General features: G+C 41.1%; 1 protein-coding gene across 1 annotated transcript in view; it reads right to left on the minus strand.

Annotated features, from left to right (window-relative positions):
- Positions 1-25,799, minus strand: part of LOC111949413 (neural cell adhesion molecule 1) — a 125,576-nt gene extending 99,777 nt beyond the window's left edge. The window contains exon 1 of the mRNA XM_070434158.1: positions 25,542-25,799. Coding sequence (XP_070290259.1) covers positions 25,542-25,593 — 52 coding nt within the window. The 5' untranslated portion in view covers positions 25,594-25,799. The remainder of the gene's footprint in view (positions 1-25,541) is intronic.
- Between the last annotated feature and the right edge of the window lie 1,023 nt (positions 25,800-26,822).

The following is a 26,822-nucleotide window of genomic DNA, read 5'->3' on the forward strand; positions in this document are numbered from 1 at the left end:
GAGAAGAGCGCAAGAGGAGAGGAGAGCGAGAAGAGAGGAGAGAAGAGTGAGAGGAGAGCGAGAGGAGAGCGAGGGGAGAGCAAGAGGGCTTCCAGGTAGAGCAGGGCAATGAGTCACACTGAGGACAGACTCTTCAGGGGGGAGTGAGAGAGAGAGAGAGAGAAAGAGAGAGAGAAGGAAGAGGGAGAGAGATATGGAAAGAGAGAGGGGAAAAGAGGGGTGATGAGGCATGCCAGCTGAACAAAGAATTTATTTTGTCTAAATAGGGAACTAGAATTATGAAAAACATGGAATCATCCTATAATCAGGCAGAAAAAACAGACTTTAATGCCCCTCAAGCAGTCTCACTAAAAACCTCTCAGACATCTCAGCCACTGGGCTGCTGCTGTTCAAGTCTATGGAACCTAGTCCTCATAGAGAATATTACATCAGTTTGGTGATCATGATAAAGCTTTTTTAATCTAGTTTGGATTTCATTCAAGCCTGCATGGAACCAAATAGTGTGATGTGTTATTAACATGAATAACTAATAGAGAAGATGCTTTGATGCTCTACTCTAGACTTGCATATTAAAAACACCTCTCAGGGCAGTCACACTTGAGTTGTACTCAATCAATAAATATACACATGAAAGTAAAGGTTAAGTTAGATGTTTGGCCTTTTGCGATAAGACAATGATACAGCATGTATTGGCCCTGTAATCCTCAGATGAGAGATCACATTCCACTTCTTGCACGGCGATTTGAATGCTGCAGGCGTTTGTCATCTACACAGCGAAAACCCAGAACCCACGTTAAGTAGAAGAAGTCTACTCCAGAGTTTAAGCAAGTATTTCTCAGAGTTAAAAAGGCATTAAAAGATGCTATGCTTTTCCTGTCAAATAAATGCTGTGTACTGTATCACACGAACCACAGTACTGTAAGCATATACAACATAATATGCTAGTTTAGAATAGCCTCTGGTTGGTTCAGATATCAGAGGTCTAAGAAGATTGGATTGGAGAAGATTTCCATCTATCTACTCCATGCTAGCTGGTTTACCAGTGTAGGGCTTACCACTTTCTTATCCTTCTCTGAGACAAGAGCATCCCCTCTCCTTATGTCTCTCTCCCACATCTCCCTCTCTCCTTTCATTTAGCTGCCATGAGCTTCCAGCATCACTTCATAATTCATGAGGTTCAGCTGCCAAATGAAAGGTTGAGTCATCCAAACATGGGTGAGCAGAAATATGAACACTTCATCAGCCCTACAAAGCCTCCACATGGACATCCACTTTTCAGGCGGATGGAAAAAAGTAACTTTTCCATTTGTTCGTTTCATTTATTCAAAGCCATTCTTTCTCCTCAACAATGTCATATGTTGTTAATGGAGTGTGCAAGGTCAGACGTAGCAAAAATATGAAATGCCACAACGTACAGCCGCAAGGTAACGTTCCATTTATTTTAGGGACCTTGTTATTCTCTGGCACCTAGCTTTACACAACTCTCATAAGAGCATTAAATGCTGATACACACAGTTGGCTTGCATGAGAAATGAACAGGCAGTGTCTTTTTTTAAATTTAACCTTTATTTAACCAGGTAAGCAAGTTGAGAACAAGTTCTCATTTACAATTGCGACCTGGCCAAGATAAAGCAAAGCAGTTCGACACATACAACAACACAGAGTTACACATGGAGTAAAACAAACATACAGTCAATAATACAGTAGAAAAATAAGTTTGTAACAACAATGGCTTTCTTACAGCTTTGGTGTGACATCAGTATTTCTCCTGAGCATTGCAAAGTGGTCAAGCACAGAGGCAAAAGGAGGTGTTGGTGAGAGAAGGACCATAACCATTACATTAGTCATTCATTATTCATTGGGAACACAACAGCCATGTTTGTGTTTTAGAAAGGAAAAAGGGCAAAGTGGACCCTGAAGGTCTACGGTGGCCCTGTGTTATGTCATGATGACGTTTGACCAAATGCTGAAGAATGTTTTACTGAAACGTGTGAATAATTCAACTGTGAATAAATTACTGTGCCATTTATTTTTTGGGGCCTAATCATTAATTTCACTGTTATTATTGAGTCAAATCAGGAGTTGACCTGCTAAGATATTCAGGATTATTAGTTGCCAAGTCTCTTCAAGACACCAGGCTTAATGTTAATGCAATTTCTTACTAAGCTTTACACTCATTTAGGATTCAGCTGGAGTGACTAGTGTGCCAGGATAATTGTGTTTGAATGTTTAATGATGGGCAGAGTCTCTACACTGTTGCTCCTCTGGAGATAGTGTCCTGTCTGTGGCCTTCCCAGGCCCCAGCAGCTCTAATTAGGGCCCAACATCGCCCACATACACTGTTATTTTCCATTAGTTAATATGCGCTTTCAGCTTCACTGGTTTTCTAATTTTGTACTAGTCATGCTAAACATGTTCAGGGTTTAGCATAAGCCTTGTGCAAAACCCTGAACATGTTTAGCATGGCTAGTTTACAGTACATATATACAGGAAATATACATTGACAAAGGATGACTAAAGGTTTAATCTTAGCTCTGGGATGATGGGTAGGATGTTGCTGTGTAACTGCCTGAGGGGGAACAATCCCTATGTTCCATGTTTCCTGTGTACAGGCAGCTGGGCAGGGTGGAAGTGCAACTAAAATGTAGTTTAAATAACCATCTGCATTTTGAATGTCTATTTTCTAGTTATTTTATTAACGAAAGCATAAAGATGTTAATGAAGAAATACTGTACCTCTGTTTTGAGTTAGACTTCAGAGTACTTAAGCATCGAATACATTGCAGGTAGGGGGATGTTCACACCTACAGTAGCCAGGCTATAAAGAGTATTGTCCTGATAATTGGGCTACAAATGTTTGAAAACCTGTTTTCAAAATGCCACCAGCTGTCCATCACTACTGTAAATAAAAACACAGCATCTTGTTTACATTCTTATTGTAACCACAATGTCACAAATAATTTGTATCTACCTTTCCAATTACTTTTAGAGTTTGGGATTAATTTGATTAATATTATGGTGTTTCTATTCCAAGAAAAATGAAAAACTCTGGGTTTCCGTTAGGATGGAACGTAAAATATGGCGCTGTACAACGTGACGGTCGGGAGTAGGCTACACAGTACTGGGCTATTTAGCTAAAGAATCCCTGTATCATACGTGGGCATGTGATGTTTATTTTGATCTAAAGCCATGAATGAGTGAGTCACTCAGCTTTATGTAGGTACCGGGCTATATGATATCATATAGCCCAAAATGATGTTTGAGGTTATTTCGTTTTTTTTATTTTTTATGAATGTGAGCGATTGTAATCTGAATAAAGGCCAAAACATTTTTTTCTGTTTTTAGAGCGAGAGAAAAGCTGGGCCAATTGTGTGCCGCCCTATGGGACTCCAAATCACAGTTGGATGTGATACATAATAATAATAATAATACTTAACTTAGAAATACATTTGACAATAGAATTCTCCCCCTACCCTTCATCTAGGCAAGTCTATTGTCCAGCTACCTGCTAGAGCAGCGGGAACGTTTCCCTAGTCAGCTCCATTATTAGTGCAATGCCCCTTAAAGTGTTGCTCTGTGCTACCTAGTGTGGCGGGGTGGGGGTCCACCCCCCCTCCTTCCTAACAAAATAAAATAATACAAATCTTAGTGTAACAACAGTTTTAGTAAGTAATACTGAAGTCGTGCACAATTATCAGTTTCTATATAGGTTTATGTCGCCCATTCATTGTCAGTTAGAGACACAGTAGGACCCAAAAGCATAATCAGTGCTTTAACTCCCCCTTGCGCTGGTCTGGAGCAATGAAGTGGTGACGCAGGGTACCGTACTAAACCACAAATTACCTCTAAGTACCGCAGCATAATCGCAAAACTTTTAGTGGAGCAATCACTGTACCGAAACAAAACAACAAAACAACACATAGATTTTGTAGTAGGATACACATCGGAGTAGGATTCTTTTGTGCACGACTCAGCCCGTACTCTACACAGACCAGTGCTGCATAACCAATCAGAGCTGCAGAAGGCCTTAGGGTTGCAAAGAGTCAGAAACTTTCCTGGAAATTTCTGGAAATTTTCTATGGGAAGTTAAGCCCGGGAATGTGGGGAATTTTGCTTAAATTCATCAAAAAAGTTATCTTATAACAGTGAACCTTTTTTGTGGGATACACATAAGGCAATTGTAGGTCTTGTGGCATATTTTGGTTAAACTATCCCCAATTCAATGGAATTCCAACCCTCTGCATGCACAGTGCACTGTTCCATCACATGCACAGCTGATTCTCAAGATCTCGCACACTAATGAGATGCTATCGAGCCCACACTACTACACTGTCTGAGCCAAGGACTACATGCTGGTAAGTTTTGAATACAATACTGGGTGGGGTGAATATATTTTATATGACATAAATTATTTTTTGTTAACTAGTAAATAGTAGCCTACAGCAAAGTGTGTTTACTTGTTAACAAATTCTGCTAGTTAGCTTTTGCTACCATGTAGGTTTTAGCTTGCTTCAGGCTGCTAACTGAGGAGTGTTAATTCACCTGTTTCCATACATGTTTCATTTTAAAACATGTATCTTACAAATGACTTGTTTAATCTAACTGCTTAACTATTTATCTGTACATGGAATTGTATTTGGGTCTTTTTTACTTGTTTTTTTCTCATCTTTACAGGAAAATGCCACGGGCACTATCTGATGTGTGGAGACATATTTCACTGCAGCTAATGTAGAAGGAAAAGCTGTGTACATTTGCAAATACTGTGCCAAATCAGATGTGAAGAATGCAACAAAGATGCAGTATCATCTGGCCAAGTGCATAAAGTTCCCTCAGCGCTCACAACAAGCAACCTCTGAAAAAAGTCACTCTACTTCTATTCGAGGTGAAAATAACACCTTATTGATAGCAACAGCTCATTGTCCTCCTGGAATCAGAAGTTCTTTTGACTCAATGGAGGAACGTAGTCAGAGAAATGCCGATGAATGTCTTGCTCGAGCTGTGTATGCAACTGGTTCACCTCTGATGCTCACGGGCAATGTGTATTGGAAGAGATTTCTGAATGTTCTTCGCCCAGCATACACCCCTCCAACCAGACATGATTTATCTACTAATTTGCTGGATGCAGAGTTCAGAGTTCAAGTGAAGGTCAAGCAAATCATAGAGAACGCAGACTGTATTGCAATCATCTCTGATGGGTGGTCGAATGTTCGTGGACAAGGAATAATTAACTACATCATCGCCACCCCTCAACTAGTATTCTACAAGAGCAGAGACACAAGGGACAACAGACACACCGGTCTCTACATTGCAGATGTGTCACGTTCTGACCTTAGTTCCTTTTTTATGTCTTTATTTTAGTTTGGTCAGGGCGTGAGTTGGGGTGGGCATTCTATGTTGTTTTTCTATGTTTTGTTCTGTATGGTATATTTCTATGTGTTTGGCCTAGTATGGTTCTCAATCAGAGGCAGGTGTCAGTCGTTGTCTCTGATTGGGAGCCATATTTAGGTAGCCTGTTTTTCATTGTGTTTTGTGGGTGATTGTTTCCTGTTTCCTGTGTTAGTACCATACGGTACTGTTTCGGTTTTCATTTATTCTCTTGTTCTTTTGTATTCATTCTCGATTAAATTATATTATGGATACGTACCACGCTGCATTTTGGTCTTCCTCTCCTTCCACCAACGAAAGCCGTTACAAGATGAGCTGAAGGCAGTCATCAATGACCTTGGACCACAGAAGGTATTTACACTGGTGACAGACAATGCTGCGAACATGAAGGCTGCTTGGTCTAAAGTGGAGGAGTCCTACCCTCACATCACACCCATTGGCTGTGCTGCTCATGCATTGAATCTGCTCCTCAAGTACATCATGGCACTAAAAACAATGGATACACTCTAAAAGAGAGCCAAGGAAATGGTTAGGTATGTGAAGGGTCATCAAGTTATAGCAGCATACTACCTCACCAAGCAAAGTGAGAAGAATGGCGTTGTCATCATGTTTGACAGTCTCCTGGAGGGGTAATAGTCTCTCCAAGAAATGGCCATATCACAGTCTGCCGATATGGACAGCCCCATCAAGAGGATCCTCCTGGATTATGTATTTTGGGTGAGAGTGGTAAGCAGCCTAAAACTCCTGAAACCTATAGCAGTAGCCATTGCACGGATTGAGGGAGACAATGCCATCCTGTCTGATGTTCAGACTCTGTTTGCAGATGTAAGAGAAGAAATCCGTATTGACCTGCCCACTTCATTTTTGCTCCAAGCAGAGGAAACTGCAGTTCTGAAATACATGAAAAAGTATGAAGACTTCTGCCTGAAGCCCATACACGCCGCAGCGTACATGTTGGACCCCAAGTATGCTGGCAAGAGCATCCTGTCTGGTGCAGAGATCAACAAGGCCTATGGTGTCATTACTACCATGTCTCGCCACTTTGGCTTGCATGAGGGCAAGGTTCTTGGCAGTCTGGCGAAGTACACTTCCAAGTAAGGGCTTTGGGATGGAGATGCAATATGGCAGTTGTGCCAACATATCTCATCAGTCACCTGGTGGAGGCTCTTTCCCCTATTGCCTCCATCATCCTCCAAATCCCACCAACGCCAGCCGCCTCAGAGCGCAACTGGTCCTTGTTTGGGAACACACACACCAAAGCATGCAATAGGCTGACCAATACAAGGGTTGAAAAATTGGTGGCCATCAGTGCAAATGTGAGGCTTTTTGAGTCTGAAAACGAGCTATCCTCAACAAGGTTGGAAAGGGCCAGTGAAGATGCGGCCTCAGAGTCTGATGTTCAAGAGGTGAACATTGAGGAGGTCCAGGGAGAAGACATGGAAGCCTGAGAGGAAGACAACCAAAGCTTCAGTTTCTTTAGTTTCATTTTAGTTTTCATGTTGAAAACATTTTTTGGGAGATGCGATGGATCATTGGGGATCATTCAATATTCCTTTTCTTTTGTTGTTCAGTGAAATCATCCCATGTGAAGAGTCAACTCATTTAATTAAAGTTCAATTTGTAACTAAATAGTTTTTTTTATTTCTATTGGAAGAATTTAATCATTTGCAATTATGTCTACTTATGATAAGGTAAAATGTGTATGTTTCTGTCTCCATATGATATGGTAAATATATCCAATGCAAAAAACATATACATTTCAATAGAATTAATATTAATTTACATATATTTCCGTTATTTCCAATATATTCCTGTTAATTCCCATATATTCCAGTTAATTCCCATATATTCCCGTTAATTCCCACGGAAAGTTTCCACCTCTGAATATTCCCCAAAATGGGCAACCCTAGTAGGCCTATATGCAAATAGACCATTGCCATATGTGGATCTGTGCCATTTACTTTGAACTGGACTGTGTTTACAGCTGTGATCTTGAGTAGATGTTTGTTGTTTTGAGATGTTTTGAGATCAAAGCAAGAGCTGCATGTAGCCACGTGCAAATGTTTCTTCATATCCTTTGCTAGTTAGTGAGTTATTATCCCAGCTATAGATCATTTGTAGTCAGCAATAGGGGAGGGATTGCTTCCTACTAGAGCACAAAGCGTGTATATTTCTAGACATCTTTGAAAAGCAAGTCAGTTAAAAAGCTTTTTTCTGTCTTAAAGCGGAAGTGTTGTATTTTGAGACAGGCTTGAATAATCTAAGTAGCCAATAGGTACAGAGTAGAATAAATTGTCTGATTCTCTGTAATAATGGTATGGGAATAATAATGCACTTTATTTTGTAAACTGGTTTCTTGTATCAAACACAACATTTTCTGTCACCTCCTTGTCTGAAGGACACGTGGGATAAACAGATTAATATCAAGACCTGCATGTTTTTTTTTTAAGTCTCATGGAATATAGGCCTACATTGAGCACCACACAATTGCTGCTACTGTAGGTTGAATAATAGAACAGCTATTTCCATGTTAAAAGGTTATGGGATGCATATTCTCCATCATTTTTGATGGTAGGCCACTCTGGTAGGCCTACATTATGATCAAATAGCTACTGTAGCCTACTTGGCCACTGTCAAAACTGTAACTTAAAGTGGGTACAGCCTCAGTGTTCACAGTAAATGCACACTGGAAGTTGCACAGAATTTTCACAACATCAGTAGACTGGAAATCTGCTCAGTGCCGAAAGAAATTAGAGGGAACTTTGATCGCAATACTTATAGAATCGTGAGAATCGCAATACTATCATATCGGCACCTAAGTATCGTTAGGTCCCTGGCAATTCCCAGCCCTACCTAGCACCACATAAATGACGCATAACGCTCATCATCAACCTGGAGATTAGCCCACTGGATTATTTTAGCTCAGATGAGACACACAGTCATTATTATGTCAGCTCAGAGAGAAACTGAGAGACTGTCGCTGAAGTTCTTATTGAAAAACTTTGAGATTTGGACTGGACTTCCTCTCTGCTGGGCTCCCGAGTGACGCAGCAGTCTAAGGCACTGCATCTCAAGGTGGAGGTGTCACTACTGACACCCTGGTTCAAATCCAGGCTGTATCACAACCAGCTGTGATTGGGAGTCCCATAGGGTGTTGTCTGGGTTTGGCCAGTGTAGGCCATCATTGTAAATAAGAATGTGTTCTTAACTGGCTTGCCTAGTTAAATAAAAAAATCTCCCAGTGGACAAGCTTTCCAGCATGGATGACCCCCCAAAAAACAAATGGAAAATGAACTGTTTTGTTGTAGGCTTAAAGAGATTATCTGGTACTTTTGTATACTTTTTAGCCAGTAGTTCTGAAAGTATTCCTCACGAGCCAAAAGTGGTCATCAAAAGTACTATGTTACATATGTGCAGATATGTGCACCACGCCATTGCTCTCTGGCCCTCCTTTCTGCTGTGTCCACTGAGTCGTTGGGCCCGCCCTGCAACCTCATTGGATAACGCTGAGCAGGCCTCTTACTAGCTGTCACTCAAATGCGAGGGGTAGAATCTTATTTGCTAGAACTCAAATTGCTAGGGGGCTGGCCCACGTGGGGGGAAATCTAGGGAAAATGGTGCGGCACAGTTTCAAGAAAACAGTCGCTTTCAAACTAGGGATTTCGTGTCTAATTGAGGTAAAACAGTAATTCTACTCATAGATTATGAATGTATGAACTACACATTGACAACTCCAGCCTATAGTGGGAGGTTTCAAAAATACTTTCTTAGTCGCCAAAGTACTGGAGCATGTCTTTAATCTTTGAGATTTTTATTTATTTATTTAACCTTTATTTTACTTGGCAAGTCAGTTAAGAACAAATTCTTATTTGAGATGTCACTGGACTCCCGACAGCCAGAGCCTTACCCTTCCAGCATGAATGGACAGCAGGCTACCCCTCATCATCATGGTCTAACTGTTGTGCTTCTCATCATTCAGCTGGCCTGCCTCTGAGGCGGTCAGTCACTCAGGGGAGGTTGAGTTGAGCTGGTCAGGTTCAGATGATTCATGTTGCCCCCAGGATTAAGACATGCAGTGGAGAGTGAATCCAGCTCCACACTGGAACATAGGGTCCTTAAGCATGACTAGGGCTGTGGTGGTCATTACATTTTGTCAGACGGTTATTGTCACGCAAAAGATTGCCGGTCTCACGGTAACTGACTGTTAATTAACATAAACATGTTTAGCATCTCCAGGCCTCCATGCATACAAGCCGTTTTCTCTGCAGATCCTCTCAAGCTCTATCAGGTTGGATGGGGAGCGTTGCTGCACAGCTATTTTCAGGTCTCTCCAGAGATGTTCGATCGGGTTCAATACTGCTCTCACTGCCCGACAGGGGATATTCCTGTTTGAGGAGCATGCTCTCACTGCCCGACAGGGGATATTCCTGTTTGAGGAGCATGCTCTCACTGCCCGACAGGGGATATTCCTGTTTGAGGAGCATGCTCTCACTGCACCGACAGGTGAATAGTGTCCTGTTTGGCAGCCTGCTCTCATGCCCCCCCACAGTTGAGGTATCCTGTTTGAGGAGCATGCTCTCACTTGCCGACAGGAGGGTTTCCTGTTTGAGGAGCATGCTCTCACTGCCGACAGGGATATTCTCCTGTTTGAGGAGCATGCTCTCCACTGCCGACAGGGGATATTCCTGTTTAAGAGAGACGCATGCTCTCACTGTCCGACAGGTGAACTATTCCACCCAAAACTCGTATGCCATGGCCTCTCAAAAAAACAAATTCCAGAGTTTCTCTTTTTTTCCTGCGGCAGCCTTACCCGGTGCTTAATTTCAGCGAAACCAAGGAAATCTGTTTGGACATTGATAGTAAACATGTTTCTCAATGAAACACATTTCATAAATTGTTGACGAGACCGTCTGTCACAGCTCGAGAAAGGAATAAAGGAGAGAGAGAGATGGAGATGCACGGTGTTGAGATATTCTGTATAGCTAAAGGTAATGTTCACCCAATTCATTATTAAATATTTAAAAATCCCTTATTACTTGCTATTCAAATCAAATACAAATTTGAACCAACAGAGCATCGCCTAGGGCTATTACGTTCTCTTCCAGACTACCCAGGGCAATACGGTTCTCTCCCAGACTCACGGCTATACGTTCTCTCCCAGACTCACGGCTATACGTTCTCTCCCAGACTCAGGGCTATACGTTCTCCAGCTCACGCTAGTACGTTTCTCTCCTCAGGCACTCACCAGCTATACGTTCTCTCCCAGCTCACGGCTATAGTCTCTCCAGACTCAGGCTATACGTTCTCTCCCAGACTCAGGCGCTATACTTCTCTCCCAGACTCAGCGGCTATAACGTTCTCTCCCAGACTCACGGCTATACGTTCTCTCCCAGACTCCAGGGTATACGGTTCTCTCCCCAGACTCAGGCTATACGTTCTCTCCCATGACTTCACGGCTATACGTTCTCTCCAGACTCACGCTATACGTTCTCTCCCAGACTCAGGGCTATACGTTCTCTCCCAGACTCACGGCTATACGTTCTCTCCAGACTCACAGCATATACCGTTCTCTCCAGACTCAGGCTATACGTTCTCTCCCAACTCACAGGCTATACGTTCTCTTCCAGACTCACGGCTAATACGTTCTCTCCCAGACTCACGGCTTTATACGTTCTCTCCCAGACTCCACGGCTATACGTTCTATCGACTCAGGCTATGACGTTCTCTCCCGACTCACGGCTACTCTCGGACTCTACGTTCTCTCCGACTCACGCTATACGTTCTCTCCCAGACTCACGGCTATACTGTCTCCAGACTCAGCATACGTTTCTCCAGGACTCACGGCTATACTTTCTCTTCCCAGACTCAGGCTATGGCGTTCTCTCCCAGACTCACGCTATACGTTCTCTCCCAGATCACGGCATACTAGTTCTCTCCCAGACTCACGCTATACTGTCGTCTCCCGACTTCATGGCTATATCTGCTCTCCAGATCACGCTATACGTTCTCTCCCAGACTCACGGCTATTACGTTCTCTTCCCCAGACTCACGGCTATACGTTCTCTCCCAGACTCAGGGCTATACGTTCTCTCCCAGACTCACGGCTATACGTTCTCTCCCAGACTCAGGGCTATGCATTCTCTCCCAGACTCACGGCTATACGTTCTCTCCCAGACTCATGGATAGAAATGTTGGAGTGTAGCATAAGGTATCCAGTCCATCCAGTGTACATAATAATACAGTCCACACAGGCTAGACCAATTATGTACCAAATACCTCTTAAATCAGTTTTGTTTCATGTTTTTCTGCCATCCGCAATATGCGGTAGGCTATGTATTGTAAAAGGCCACAATCCTAATTTTAATTCAGGTACATTTTGGGGGGCTTGGGCTCATAAGCCTATGCATATGCATAAGCTCTAATATGTATGCTCTAATATAAAGCGCTGTCCATTTCGTTGTGTTAGTCTTAGAAAATACATCCACAACATTTAAACCTGCTGTTGAACTTCTTTCTTCAAATTGATCATCACAGTGAGGTGAGTTTGATAGGCCTACTGTTTTGATGAGAAGTGTTTGATGTGATTTTCCATTTAATTTGCATTGATGTCAGAGTGGTTAGAGGGACAATAGAGCCCTGAGTAGCAGGCCATTAGGACCTGATGGTAGTTAGCAAGTTTGGTACTACCAAAGCATGTCCAGAGTGCATAAAAGGAGATGACCATGACTCAATGGTCACGTGGAATTTTACTGCGCTCATGACTGCTGGTGTGCCGGTAACACTGTCACTGTCACCGCCACCCGGTCACTGCAACAGCCCCATACTCCTCTAATTGCTCCTCTATAACAACCATCATCATAAGATGATGTAATATGGACTGATGGGATGCTCTCAACAAAACAAGCCGCAAAAGGAAAGAGCTGGTGGTGGACCCTAACCCAAAGCTCAAGAACATGACTAATCTGACTGCCACCGTCACTGAGTTATGTTGACAGCGGATAAGAATACCGTCTAATCAACAGCTCAAACAGGTAATAAGAAAGTGGCTATTCTGAAAAGACAGGTTGTTTTCACCCCATTGCCAAGTCTGATTAGAAATCCTGATCTAATACCAAATGATCTGCCAATACCAAATGATCTGCCAATACCAAATGATCTGCCAATACCAAATGATCTGCCAATACCAAATGATCTGCCAATACCAAATGATCTGCCAATACCAAATGATCTGCCAATACCAAATGATCTGCCAATACCAAATGATCTGCCAATACCAAATGATCTGCCAATACCAAATGATCTGCCAATACCAAATGATCTGCCAATACCAAATGATCTGCCAATACCAAATGATCTGCCAATACCAAATGATCTGCCAATACCAAATGATCTGCCAATACCAAGGTAACCATTATTTGTGAAATGGCGAATACCATTATACGTTTATGTTTAATTGTATTATCTGAAGCGCTAAAACCCAATCTGTGCTCCAACTAGACTATATCGGCAGCCAGCTGCTGCTTTGACAAAACATCGACCAAGTCAGACAGCTTTTATATACGTTATGTTCCCTTCAGCCTGAAGGGCAAACAGTGAAACAAGACAACTATGGAGAAAGGTAGAAAATTGTACAACAAGAAACTGTATTTATAATAGCTGCTGATCAATGGAAAACTAGCCCTTGCTATATAATATTATTAATGAAAATGACAGGGGCATAAATTCTTTTTCTAATCAGTGACAAAAGCAGCAGACACTGTGTAGCACACAGCAACCCTTGGGGTCGGAAGTCATCCCTCTGATAGTGTCTGAGAGGTAGAGCTGGGAATTGCCAGGGACCTCACAATATGATATTATCACGATACCTACTGTGATTTTATTGAGATGCAATGTTCCAAACATATTGCTCATCATATACAGTGCATTCGGAAAGTATTCAGACCTCTTTACTTTTTCCTTAATCCCGTCTCGGAGCTCTTTGGACAATTCCTTCGACCTCATGGCTTGGTTTTTGCTCTGACGTGAACTATCAACTGTTGGACCTTATATAAACAGGTGTGTGCCTTTCCAAATCATGTCCAATCAATTGAATTCACATTCACATCTCAAATATGATGAATGGAAAAAGGATGCACCTGAGCTCAATTTCAAGACTCATAACAAAGGGTCTGAATACTTATGTAAATAAGGTATTTCTGTGTTGTTGTATTTTTAATAAATTTGCAAAAATATATAAAACCTGTTTTCTCTTTATCATTATGGGGTATTGTGTGATTGATGAGGATTTTTTGATTTAATCAATTTTAGAATAAGGCTGTAACGTTAACAAAACGTGAAAAAAGTCAAAGGGTCTGAATACTTTCCGAATGCACTGTATCTGTTGCAGAAGGACAAGAGAGACCCATGAGAAAACGAGTTTTGGTCAATCATGGAAATAAAAGTGCTGAAAACAAATTGGCTCCCTACTTAACCTCTTGACGCCAGGGGTCAGATTTTTATTTTATTTTTATAAATAACATTCCCAAGGTAAACGGACTATTTCTCAGGTCCAAATCGTAGAATATGCATATGATTTACAGATTAGGATAGAAAACACTCCAAAGTTTCCAAAACTGTCAAAATATTGTCTGTGAGTATAACAAAACTGATTCTGCAGGCGAAAACCTGAGAAAATATATWTTTTTTTAAATCTGTGTTTCCTGGCCCGTTTTTCTTCCATTTAAAGGGGTATCAACCAGATTCCTTTTCCAATGGCTTCCTCAGGCTGTGACCAGGCTTTAGACATAGTTTCAGGCTTTTATTTTGAAAAATGAGCGCGATTTTTCAAAAGTAGTCAGGTGTCCTCTGATTAGTTCCTGCGCGCGAGAGGGTAGCTCTCCATTTTCTTTTTCTCTTTTATTGAATAGGTTACGGTCCGGTTGAAATATTATCGATTATGTTTAAAAACAACCTGAGGATTGATTATAAAAAACATTTGACATGTTTCTATGACCATTACGGATACTTTTTGGAATTTTCGTCGAACGGAACGAGGCTTTAGTTTTCTGAACATAACGCGCAACCCAAATGGCGTTTTTTTGTTATAAAAGTAATATTTATCAAACAAAAAGAACATTTATTGTGTAACTAGGAGTCTCGTGAGTGCAAACATCGGAAAGTTATCAAAGGTAAACGATTAATTCTATTGCTTTTCTGACTTTCGTGACCAAGCTAACCAAGCTAATATAAGGCTAACTGTTCTAGCATTGATTGATACACTCACAAAAGCTTAGATTGCTTTCGTTGCAAAGCATATTTTCAAAATCTGACACGATAGGTGGATTAACAACAAGCTAACCTGTGTTTTGGTATATTTCACTTGTGATTGCATGATTATAAATATTTTTAGTAATATTTTTGAATCTGATACGTTTGGGAATTTTCTTCTGCCTTTCAGGACCGGAACGAGGCTGTAGTTTTCTGAACATAACGCACAAACCAAATGGCGTTTTTTTGTTATAAAAGTAATATTTATCGAACAAAAAGAACATTTATTGTGTAACTGGGAGTCTCGTGAGTGCAAACATCCGAAGATTATCAAAGGTAAGCGATTAATTTTATTGTTTTTCTGACTTTTCGTGACCATGCTAACTTGGGGCTAGCTGTTCTAGCATTGATTGATACACTCACAAAAGCTTGGATTTCTTTCTCTGTAAAGCATATTTTCAAAATCTGACACGATAAGTGGATTAACAACAAGCTAAGCTGTGTTTTGGTATATTTCACTTGTGATTGCATGATTATAAATATGTTTTGTAATATTTTGCGCCCTGCAATTCAGCGGTTGTTTAGGAAAATGATCCCGTAAAAGGGATCCGTAGCGCAGACAAGTTAAAGAAGATGGAGAACAAGCTGTGATGGAAAAATACTGTTTTGGTGCAGGTACAGCCAATTAGCACAAACATTATAATGTGGTATTGTCAAAACGATACGATATATCGTCAAAAATAATATCCCAATATGTAACAGAATCCATTTTTCCCCCATCACTACTGAGAGGGTCACTGTTAGGACTGGCACAATTACCATATAAACGTGTAACTGAGGACTTTGGATGAAAACCATCATGAAAATAAAATAACCACCATAACCATTATATACTAGAGGTCGACCGATTATGATTTTTCAACGCCGATACCAATAACGAATATTGGAGGACCAAATAAAGCCGATTTGGTCCTCCAATATTCGGTATTGGTATCGGCGTTGAAAAATCATAATCGGTATATATATATATATATTTGTAATAATGACAATTACAACAATACTGAATGAACAATGAACACTTTTATTTTTACTTAATATAATACATCAATAAAATCTATAGTCTCAAATAAATATTGAATCATGTTCAATTTTGGTTTAAATAATGGCAAAAAACAAAGTGTTGGAGAAGAAAGTAAAGTGCAATATGTGCCATGTAAAAAAGCTAATGTTTAAGTTTCATATGAGAACATATGAAAGCTGGTGGTTCCTTTTAACATGAGTCTTCAATATTCCCAGGTAGAAGTTTTAGGTTGTAGTTATTATAGAACTATTTCTCTCTATACCATTTGTATTTCATTTACCTTTGACTATTGGATGTTCTAATAGGTACTTTAGTATTGCCATCCTACATCTCGGGAGTTGAATAGGCTTGAAGTCATAAATAGTGCTGTGAAGCAAGCATTGCTAAGAGCTGCTGCAAACGCAGTAAAGTGCTGTTTGAATGAATGCTTTCTAGCCTGCTGCTGCCTACCACCGCTCCAGGTCAGACTGCTCTATCAAATCATAGACTTTAATTATAATATAATAACACATAGAAATACGAGCCGTAGGTCATTAATATGGTCAAATCCGGAAACTATCATTTTCGAAAACAAACGTTTATTCTTTCAGTGAAATACGGACCGTTCTGTATTTTATCTAACGGGTGGGCATCCATAAGTGTAAATATTCCTTTACATTGCACCAACCTTCATGTTATGCATAATTACGTAAAATTCTGGCAAATTAGTTCGCAACGAGCCAGGCGGCCCAAACTGTTGCATATACCTGTGTCACGCCCTGACCTTAGTTCTTTTTTATGTCTCTATTTTGGTTTGGTCAGGGCGTGAGTTGGGGTGGGCATTCTATGTTTTGTTCTATGTTGTCTAGTTCTATGTGTTTGGCCCGGTGTGGTTCTCAATCAGAGGCAGCTGTCTATCGTTGTCTCTGATTGAGAACCATACTTAGGTAGCCTTTTTCCACCTGTGTGTTGTGGGTAGTTGTTTTCTGTTTTGTGTCTGCACCAGCCAGGACTGTTTCGGTCGTTCCTTTGTTATTTTTGTTATTTCATGTGTTCAATAAATAATATGAACACGTACCACGCTGCACCTTGGTCCTCTCCTTCAACAGCCCGTTACACCCTGGCTCTGAGTGCAATGAACGCAAGAGAAGTGACAACATTTCCCTAGTTTAATATTGCCTGCTAACATGAATTTCTTTTAACTAAATATGCAGGTTTAAAAAATTACTTCTGTGTATTGATTTTAAGAAAGGCATTGATGTTTATGGTCGGTACATTCGTGCAACGATTGCGATTGCGCTTTTGTTAAATCATCCCCCGTTTGGCAAAGTTAGCTGTCTTTGTTAGGTAAGAAAGTCTTCACACAGTTCGCAACGATCCAGGCGGCCCAAACGGCTGCATATACCCTGCCCTGTTGCACAGAACGCAAGAGAAGTGACACAATTTCCCTAGTTAAAATAAATTCATGTTAGCAGCAATATTAACTAAATATGCAGGCGTTGATGTTTATGGTTAGGTACACATTTGTGCAACGACAGTGCTTTTTTCGGCGAATGCGCTTGTTAAATCACCCGTTTGGCGAATTAGGCTGTGATTCAATGATAAATAAACAGGCACCGCATCGTTAATATGGCAATGCAGGAACAAGCTAGATAAACTAGTAATATCATCAACCATGTGTAGTTAACTAGTGATTATGTTAAGATTGATTGTTTTTTATAAGATACGTTTAATGCTAGCTAGCGCCTTACCTTGGCTCCTTGCTGCACTCGCATAACAGGTAGTCAGCCTGCCATGCAGTCTCCTCGTGGAGGGCAATGTAATCGGCCATGATTGGTGTCCAAAAATGCCGATTACCGATTGTTATGAAAACTTGAAATCGGCCCTAATTAATTGACCATTCCGAATAATCGGTCGACCTCTATTATATATATATATATATTGTTTTGTGGAACAAACAGCTGACTAAAGATGGGATGGCATTCGTGCGGTTGAGTCTGTTTCTGCGGTAACATGGAATCTTAACAACGTGATGAAACTTTGTTGCTAGGCAACACCCCTCTCCCTGCAGCAGCAGCACATGCAGTCAGGAGCGAAGGAGAGGAGAAAATGTGCATCTTTGCTATTCTAACGGTTATAACGGTGACCGCGATCATTTGACTGACCAATAACTGTCATCCAAAATTCCATGACCATCACTGCCCTAGTCACTGTGAGTGTTGTTTTGTATGTAGTCAGAACACTGAGTTAGTCAGAACACTGAGTTAGTGTGCATGTGTAAAGTCATGTTTTTAGTCCCCTAGGGCCAAGCATCTCTCAGAGGCCTGGATCTGTCTGCTCCACTTACCATCAAAGGGGAGGCTGAGGAAGGCTGCAGCAGTCCTCTCCTACCCCTCTGAGAGAGGCTCTGCTCTGCTGGATATCCAGAATATCCAACAATGCATACTTTGGTTTTAATGAATCCTTCATCCATACATTCCTCCTAGACCCTCCATCCATATCCATCCATTGCTGTAGCTCCTCCATCCAAGAGGAATTCAAACACCCCATGATCCCAGTTGGGTCTGGTCGTCAATCTGAGATCATCATCATTTTGTACTGGGAAATATTTCCTTGTGGATTATTTGGCCAGCCTCACAAGATCCACACCTCAGTTGCACGGACGCACGGACGCATGCACGCACAAACCCACACACTCACAAACCCACACACTCACAGCTGCCTATACAGGGTTGAGGATAAGTAAAGGCAGATGCCAACTGGGCTTTAAGGATAAAATGCAGACATGAATTTTGGCTTGATCCAACAACTTAGTCCACAACACATCAAATATACAGTTGTTAAGGTGTATTGATAATACAGCCATAAAATAGGATTAATAAACGTTACTTAAAAGCCATATTGAAAGAGAAGTTTCACTGTACATGCTAAGTGCTCCAAGCTGCCAACCAGCTTGTCTGAGAGGGAGCCCAGCCATAAACAGCTTAAGAAACACATGCTATTCAAACACCAGCTGAACTAAAGATAGCAGTCCAGCAACTAAGTGTAGGCTAGTAAGTGTGTTATAACGTTCTGTACATAAGCTTATTCTTCTCAGAGAAGGTTGTAATGGAGGAGCCCTGGGTGAAAGCTCACTGCAGGTATGTCCATGCTGTTCAATATGAAGAAAGAGCACTGGCCATTGCGTCCTGATTTCAGTGTGTTTACAAATAAACACAGCTTTAGTAGATACTGCTGGTAAGTGGTCAGCTATGATCTGAATGAAGATTATCCTATGATTCCCTGGCAACTGAGATTGGAGAAAAACCTCAACTCACATGATTGGCTGGGGTCATCACCATCATATGACAGGATCCAGCAGAAATACAAACATAGACCTAGGCCTACGTGATTGGCTGTAGTGTTGTTGTTGTCATAATCACCACTCATAAGACTGTGCAGACAGTCACAGCAAGAACTAAAACGGTCCATGGATAGATGAGGCATAGCCTACGTCTGTGTCTGCCTCTGCCAATATTCTACTTTGAGATATTACTTCTTGGATGTCAAAGTTACCATTCATAGAGAAAAGGCTAACCAGCATCACCAAGTTCAGGACTGTAATTATCAACCTCCATACCGCTGATATATCTAAACACAAACCTCGAAATGGAGATGTTACTCCAAAATCATTATGAATCAGACGCTAGGTTACGTATTGACTCTCTCTGACATGTCATTTCCAACCTTTCTCCATCTTACAGTGCAATCGGAAAGTGTTCAGACCCCTTGACTTGTTCCACATTTTGTTACGTTACAGCCTTGTTCTAAAACGGATTAAATAAACATTTTTCCTCATCAATCTACACACAATACCCCACAATGACAAAGCAAAAACAAGTTTTTACGTAAGTATTCAGACCCTTTGTTATGAGGCCCGAAATTGAGCTCAGGTGCATACTGTTTCCATTGATCATCCTTGAGATGTTTCTGTAACTTGATTGGAGTCCACCTGTGGTAAATTCAATTGATTGGACATGATTTGGAAAGGCACACACCTGTCTACATAAGGTCCAACAGGTTACAGTGCATGCCAGAGCAAAAACCAAGCCATGAGGTCGAAGAAATTGTCCATAGAGCTCTGAGACAGGATTGTGTCGAGGCACAGATCTGGGGAAGGGTACCAAAAAATGTCTGCAGCATTGAAGGTCCCCAATAACATAGTGGCCTCCATCATTCTTAAATGGAAGAAGTTTGGAACCCCCAAGACTCTTCCTATAGCTCTTCCCAGCCAAACTGAGCAATCGGGGGAGAATGGCCTTGGTCACGGAGGTGACCAAGAACCCGATGGCCACTATCACTAGCAAGCAGGGAAAGTACTTGATGATACTTAATGGAAACAATTATTTTGTTTTAAACCTTTCCCAAACCATAGCCCTAACCTTAATAACCACTTGGAATTAATACCTAAACATAACCTTTTGAGTTGTTTCTGTTTTAACCCTGCAACCACATGGAATTAACCCTGTAACTAGTGATGCACCGATATTACAATTGTGGCCGATACCGATATCCGATATTTTCCTTGCCAAAAAAAACCCGATACCGATAATTACAATTTTAGCAGCCTTTTAAGCATTCCAGTACAGTTAAATAGTTATCACACACATGGACGCAGCGGTCTAAGGCACTGCATCTCAGTACAAGATGCGTCACTACAGTCCCTGGTTCGAATCCTGGCTGTATCACATCCGGCCGTGATTGGGAGTCCCATAGTGCGGCGCACAATTGGCCCAGCGTCGTCCGGGCTGTCAATTGTAAATAAGAATTTGTTCTTAACTGACTTGCCAAGTTAAATAAAGGTTACACACACACACCAAAAAGTTATTTTGTTGGCATTTACGTATGTCCCGATTACCAGTAAAATATAATCAAAACCTATTTATTTCACTTACTTGCTGTGTCGTTTCGTTGTTCATTTGTTCAGTCGTTTCAATCTCAAACAGGATTTCCTTGTGGATTATTTGGCCAGCCTCACAAGATCCACACCTCAGTTGCATGCATGCACGCAGACCCAAACACCGTAACACTATTTGACGTGTCAAATAACACAACATCTGTTTCAGTAGCTATAGTTAGCTAGCTAGCTATAGTTAGCTAGTTGTCATCATCTAAAATAACCCTAATTTATAAGACAGTTCTTATTTGATTAGCCACAATAGTGGACTTTGTGGTTAGCCTTCAAAATAAAAGTATGGCATCATTCTACAATTTGTATTCATTTGCATCACTGTCAATGACATACTTTTATTTTGAAGGCAAACTGCAAATTCCACTAGTGTGCCTAATCCTTATTGTGGCTAGCTTCACAACACATAACCCGGTGCGGTCGAGCCTCACTAGCCAGATGAAGCCAGCTGGCTGCTTATAACGTTAGCTTTGGGCAACAGGGTTAAGTTGCTGACTAGCTACTTATTTTCATGAACTGAAGTGAGTACTTTGTGAGTACTTACTCACAAAGATTCCTAAATCATTGCTAAGAATAATGAAAATGATTGCAGGTTCTACTGGTCATTGTTTTCAGGCTGGTTGTATTGGTGCTTGCTAGATACCAAGCTAAAACTAGCTACCCCAGAAGTTGCGGCCAAACAAATTATGCTTTATTACCAATGCGGTATTGTAAACACATCGTTCGTGGCCGGTGTTTGCTTGTTTGCAGACTTTTTTGTACAGCTTTGACAGTGCTACTGTATCTTTTTTGACACGCAGACACAAATGGCGTACCATAGTATGTATGTCGTGAAGCTAATAGCAGTGACGCTATTACTGTGTAACTCCGGTAGGGCAGCATCTGAAAAACAGCTTACTTGGTAGTGTATACCGGTGCTCAACCAGTCGGCGAAAGCCAACATCACCCACGACAGCGAACGGTTGATTGTCAAGGGCAATGAATTCCATTATCTTGGCTTTAACGGATTTCGCCTTTGAGTTGTCTCACTGAAATGTTCTTACTCTTTCAAATGACTGCTCAACTTGTTGAATGCTCGATCCACACAGCAGACATTGTGGGATAGTTTAGGAATGCTGTGTTGCACATATAGCGCAAAATTTTACGTGGCGTAATTACGTCAGCTTTGACATCGGTTTTGCACATCGGGGCATTAAACTAGACATCGGCCGATACCGATGTTGGCATTTTTAGCTAATATTGGCCATTTCCAATATGTTCACCGATATATCGTTCATCCCTACCTGTAACCACACGGAATTAACCCTGTAACCACGCATAATTCATGGTTCAAAAATCCAATTAAAGCAAATTCCGACGTGAAACTATGAGATTAGGTTGATATAAAACCATCGACAGATGTGGAAAAGCGTCAAAAGGCCTACTTTTTTAAGATACAGTAAAGTTAACAGCATTTGAGGATATTCTAGCCAAAATGTATATTCAAATGGCTGATATGTTGAGAGGAACAACAGCATTGCTTGTTGACATGATAAGCAAAGGTCTATTTCCAATTAGCATCTCCTTCTCGCACTACTATAGAATCTCAGGGGAGTAACACAGTGTTCTGCTCCTGGGAGGAATGCAGTATTATTAGCAGGCTCAGCCTCCATCCCAGCTAAAGCTTGAGGACCGTAACTCGTCACCATATCAGGAGGTGACATCACAGAGATGAGTCACACACAGCGTGTAGACTATCAGTTGAGTGAGCATCACCACTAAAACCTTCAGTAACGATCTAGTATGTTAACGAAGCATTTATCACACTTCTAGCTACATATATGACCATCATAAACATGATTTTATAGCCAAAGTGAGACACAAAGAGAGATGCAATCACAGATTCCCAAGATAAGAAGCCTTGTCGATGCATAGGCCTATGTTTTATTATAACACAAGACAATAGTGGCCATGTTTTATAATCAAGTAGGGAAATACTTGGATTCCTGCACCTATGCACCACCAATAGATTGGGTAGGCTATAAAAATATGCAAGGGTGTCTGTATACTAACTTGGACAGATTTTCACCCCACTGAAAGAAGACCAGCATCCCTGAGTCTCCTCTTCTCTGATGACGTTGAGACTGGTGTTTTGTGGGTACTATTTAATGAAGCTGCCAGTTGAGGACTTGTGAGGCAAAAATAGACTACCAAGTTTCAGAAGAAAGTTCTTTGTTTCTGGCCATTTTGAGCCTGTAATCGAACCCACAAATGCTGATGCTCCAGATACTCAACTAGTCTAAAGAAGGCCAGTTTTATTGCTTCTTTAATCAGAACAGTTTTCAAACATGGGTTTTCTAATGATCAATTAGCCTTTTAAATGATAAACTTGGATTAGCTAACACAACGTGCCATTGGAACACAGGAGTGATGGTTGCTGATAATGGGCCTCTGTACGCCTATGTAGATATTCCATTAAAAAAAATCTGCCATTTCCAGCTACAATAGTCATTTACAAACTTAACAATGTCTACACTGTATTTCTGATCAATTTGATGTTATTTTAATGGACAATAAATATGCTTTTCTTTCAAATACAAGGACATTTCTAAGTGACCCCAAACTTTTGAACAGTAGTGTATGTGTGTCTTTCGGAGGGGGTGTGTTAAAAGCTGAAGTCAAATCTCTGTTGGACCTTGTGTGCAATTGACCAATAAAGTGATCTTAATCGTAATCTTAGGGGCTTTGCTTTGTTGAGAATGAGAAGCCTTGCTGGATTCATAGCTCAGTAACATCGAAAGAGTTATCTCTGCTTGACCATCATGAGTGATATCAACCCATTGAAGTCCATTTTTTTTCTTCACAATCTATACTGAACAAAAACATAAAACGCAACATGTAAAGTGTTGGTACCATGTTTCATGAGCTGAAATAAAAGATCCCAGAAATGTTCCATTCGCACAAAAATATTATTTCTCTCAAATGCTTGCATCCCTGTTAGTGAGCATTTCTCCTTTGCCAAGATAATCCATCCACCTGATAGGTGTGGCATATCAAGAAGCTGATTAAACAGCATGATCATTACACAGATGCACCTTGAGCTGGGCACAATAGATGGCCACTCTAAAATGTGCTATTTTGTCACACAACACAATGTCACAGATGTCTCAAGTTGAGGTAGCGTGCAATGTCCACTAGAGCTGTTTCCTATTAATTGAATGTTCATTTCTCTACCATAAGCCGCTTCCAACATCATTTCACATCCGGCTTCTTCACCTGCGGGATCGTCTGAGGCCAGCCACCCAGACAGCTGATGAAACTGTGGCTTTGCACAACCGAAGAATTTCTGTACAAACTGTCAGAAACCGTCTCTGGGAAGCTCATCTGCAGATGGCGTTGTGTGGGCGCGCTGTTTGCCCCATGGTGACGGTAGGATTATGGTATAGGCGGGCATAAGCTACGGACAACGAACACAATTGCATTTTATTGATGGCAATTTAAATGCACAGAGATACCGTGACGAAATCCTGAGGCCCATTGTTGTACCATTCATCTGCCACCATCTCCTAATGTTTCAGCATGATAATGCAATGCCCCACCCATGTCGCAAGGATCTGTACACAATTACTGGAAGATGAAAATGTCCCAGTTCTTCCATGGCCTGCATACTCACCAGACATGTCACCAATTGAGCCTGTTCAGGATGCTTTTGATTGAGGTGTAGGACAGTGTGTTCCAGTTCCCGCCAATATCCAGCAACTTCGCACAGCCATTGAAGAGGAGTGGGACAACATTCCACAGGCCACAAGTAACAGCCTGATCAACTCTATGCGAAGTAGATGTGTCTGGCTGCATGAGGCAAATGGTTGTCACACCCAATACTGACTGGTTTTCTGATCCACGCCCCTACCTTAAGGTATTTGTGACCAACAGATGCATATCTGTATTCCAAGTCATGTGAAATCGATATATTACGGCCCAATTACTTATTTTCAATTGACTGATTTCCTTATATGAACTGTAACTCAGTGAAATCTTTGAAATTGTTGTAAAAACTGCTGACAGGGCTGGACCACACAGGTGTGGACCTGGACCATAGGTTAAATGGATGCTGACAAAATGTAAGCGAGTGAAAGTAGCCACACTTGTGACAGTAGCTTAATCTCAATTTCACACAATCCTTCAGTGATGGCAAAATGTCAGTTTGCGTGCAGTCGCTCTCCCGCCTACGGACGGATACTAGGCTCGAGGACCGGAGTCATGATGATGTTTGGGAGATGACCAGGAGGAGAGTTACTGAGTAGCAACATATGCATTGATGTACGCACGTAAGGAGTGTCTTAAACGCTATCCATCCAATAGACACATCCATACTGTATTCTATATCAATGCAATTACTGGTGATATGACGACAAAAGATAAACCCTAATGTAATGAGATTAACTTCAACCTATCACACGTGCATGCCAAATTGTCTGAGCAGAATTGAAATGCCTTGCTGGAAGGGGCAATGCTGATGTGTTGCTAGTTAGCTAACAGTTGTGAAAATTATACTTGTCCTAAGAATATGATAAAACAACTTGCTATATATCAAATAAAGTCATGCATTCTTAACTAAGAAAATGTTTAATCGTGTACACCATGGCAGAATATGTTTACAACATCCCTAACTGCGTGGCAGCAGCTAACCAGCCAATTCACATTAAAATACCATCTCATTCAAAAACGTTGTATTGTACAATCTTCCTTCATCCATCCACCTGCTACTGCCGAAGGAGGGACATGTACTGTACACAGTCCTTCAATGGATGGGGATTGTCATGGACGCACAGTCCACCTTTTTCCTGATTCGAGTATTTTATCAAATACCTGGCCTGAATAGCAGCCATTAGGAAAAACAGTAACATTAGCTTAGCCATCTTACCTGTAGAGCCCACGAGAAGGAAGGCTAAAATGATATCCTTCGCGTGGATCATTGCAACTCCTTGATTAGACCAGGCAAATGGCTTAAGAATGTGGTCCCTGTAGTATGTGGTTGTTCTTGATATTTTCAAAAAGAATACATTCCCATATTGCTAGCTATTTATTTTTTGTATGGCAAATTGGTAGTATTTCTAGTTTATTATCGATGTAGTAACGGCAGAAGACCAGCGCCAGCACACTGTTCAAAGAATGAGTGACAAAGCCACTGCCTCCATACACACATGAATTAATCCGCCCAATCGGAATCACAAGGATTTACTGTAAAATAGTGCGCTATGCGCAGTAGTCCGTGGACCTCTTACCTTTTGATTCAAAATAGGTCGAACATAAACTAAAGGTCTATTCGAATCGGCATACCATTATTCAACATTTTGACATATTCAAAATATCAATTTAAAATCAAACTACAAAGCTGTGATATGATGCTAACACAGGAAAGATCTAGACGGACACTTTCTGAGTTCATGCACTTTATTTCTAGTAGATTTGTGTGCAGGTTTAGGCTACTGCTGCTGAGCAGACAAGGAGGATAGTCACACGTTCTCCAACAGCTACTGTTGATTTCGGGAACGACTGCTGTATTAAAATAAAACATCTGTAAAAGCTTAAACATAGCAGGCATACAGCAGCTGAAGTTCAAGCAGATCAGATGGTTAGATAGAGATAAGATATGTCTATCTACCATTTCTATCTGTGAAGTAAAATTCGTTCTCTTTGTCATCTCTGACAGAAAACAGAATACATCTCTTATTCCACCTCAGAATTCGTATTTCTAGACAATGCACAAGTAATACATGTGAAAAAGAAAGTCAATCAGTCAAATGTATTAATAAAGCCCTTTTTACATCAGCAGATGTCACAAAGTGCTATAAGTCAACTTGCTCCATGTATTGTTGTCAAATTGAATTGATTAATTGATAAGCTAGTGAAAGGTTTGGTCACGCCATCATCATGAACCTTGTTATCACTATTTATCACAGGAACAACAGGTATAATTGAAGGATAAGATTCCCTGTGATATCAGAGCTACGATATCTGCACATGTATCAGTTAGCAAGAGTTAGCGATGGTGTTGTCAGACAGTGGAGTCATTGTCCTGGGAGTTGTACTGCAGGGCATAGAGGGCCCCTTTGTACAGGCCTGATATTAATCTGGGGAGGCAGAGAACTGGAGGAGTCTGCTTGTGTCTCACATACACACACACTGACGTGCACGCATACAC

Source organism: Salvelinus sp. IW2-2015, linkage group LG22, assembly GCF_002910315.2.
Source record: "Salvelinus sp. IW2-2015 linkage group LG22, ASM291031v2, whole genome shotgun sequence".
NCBI classification, from domain to species: Eukaryota; Metazoa; Chordata; class Actinopteri; order Salmoniformes; family Salmonidae; genus Salvelinus; species Salvelinus sp. IW2-2015.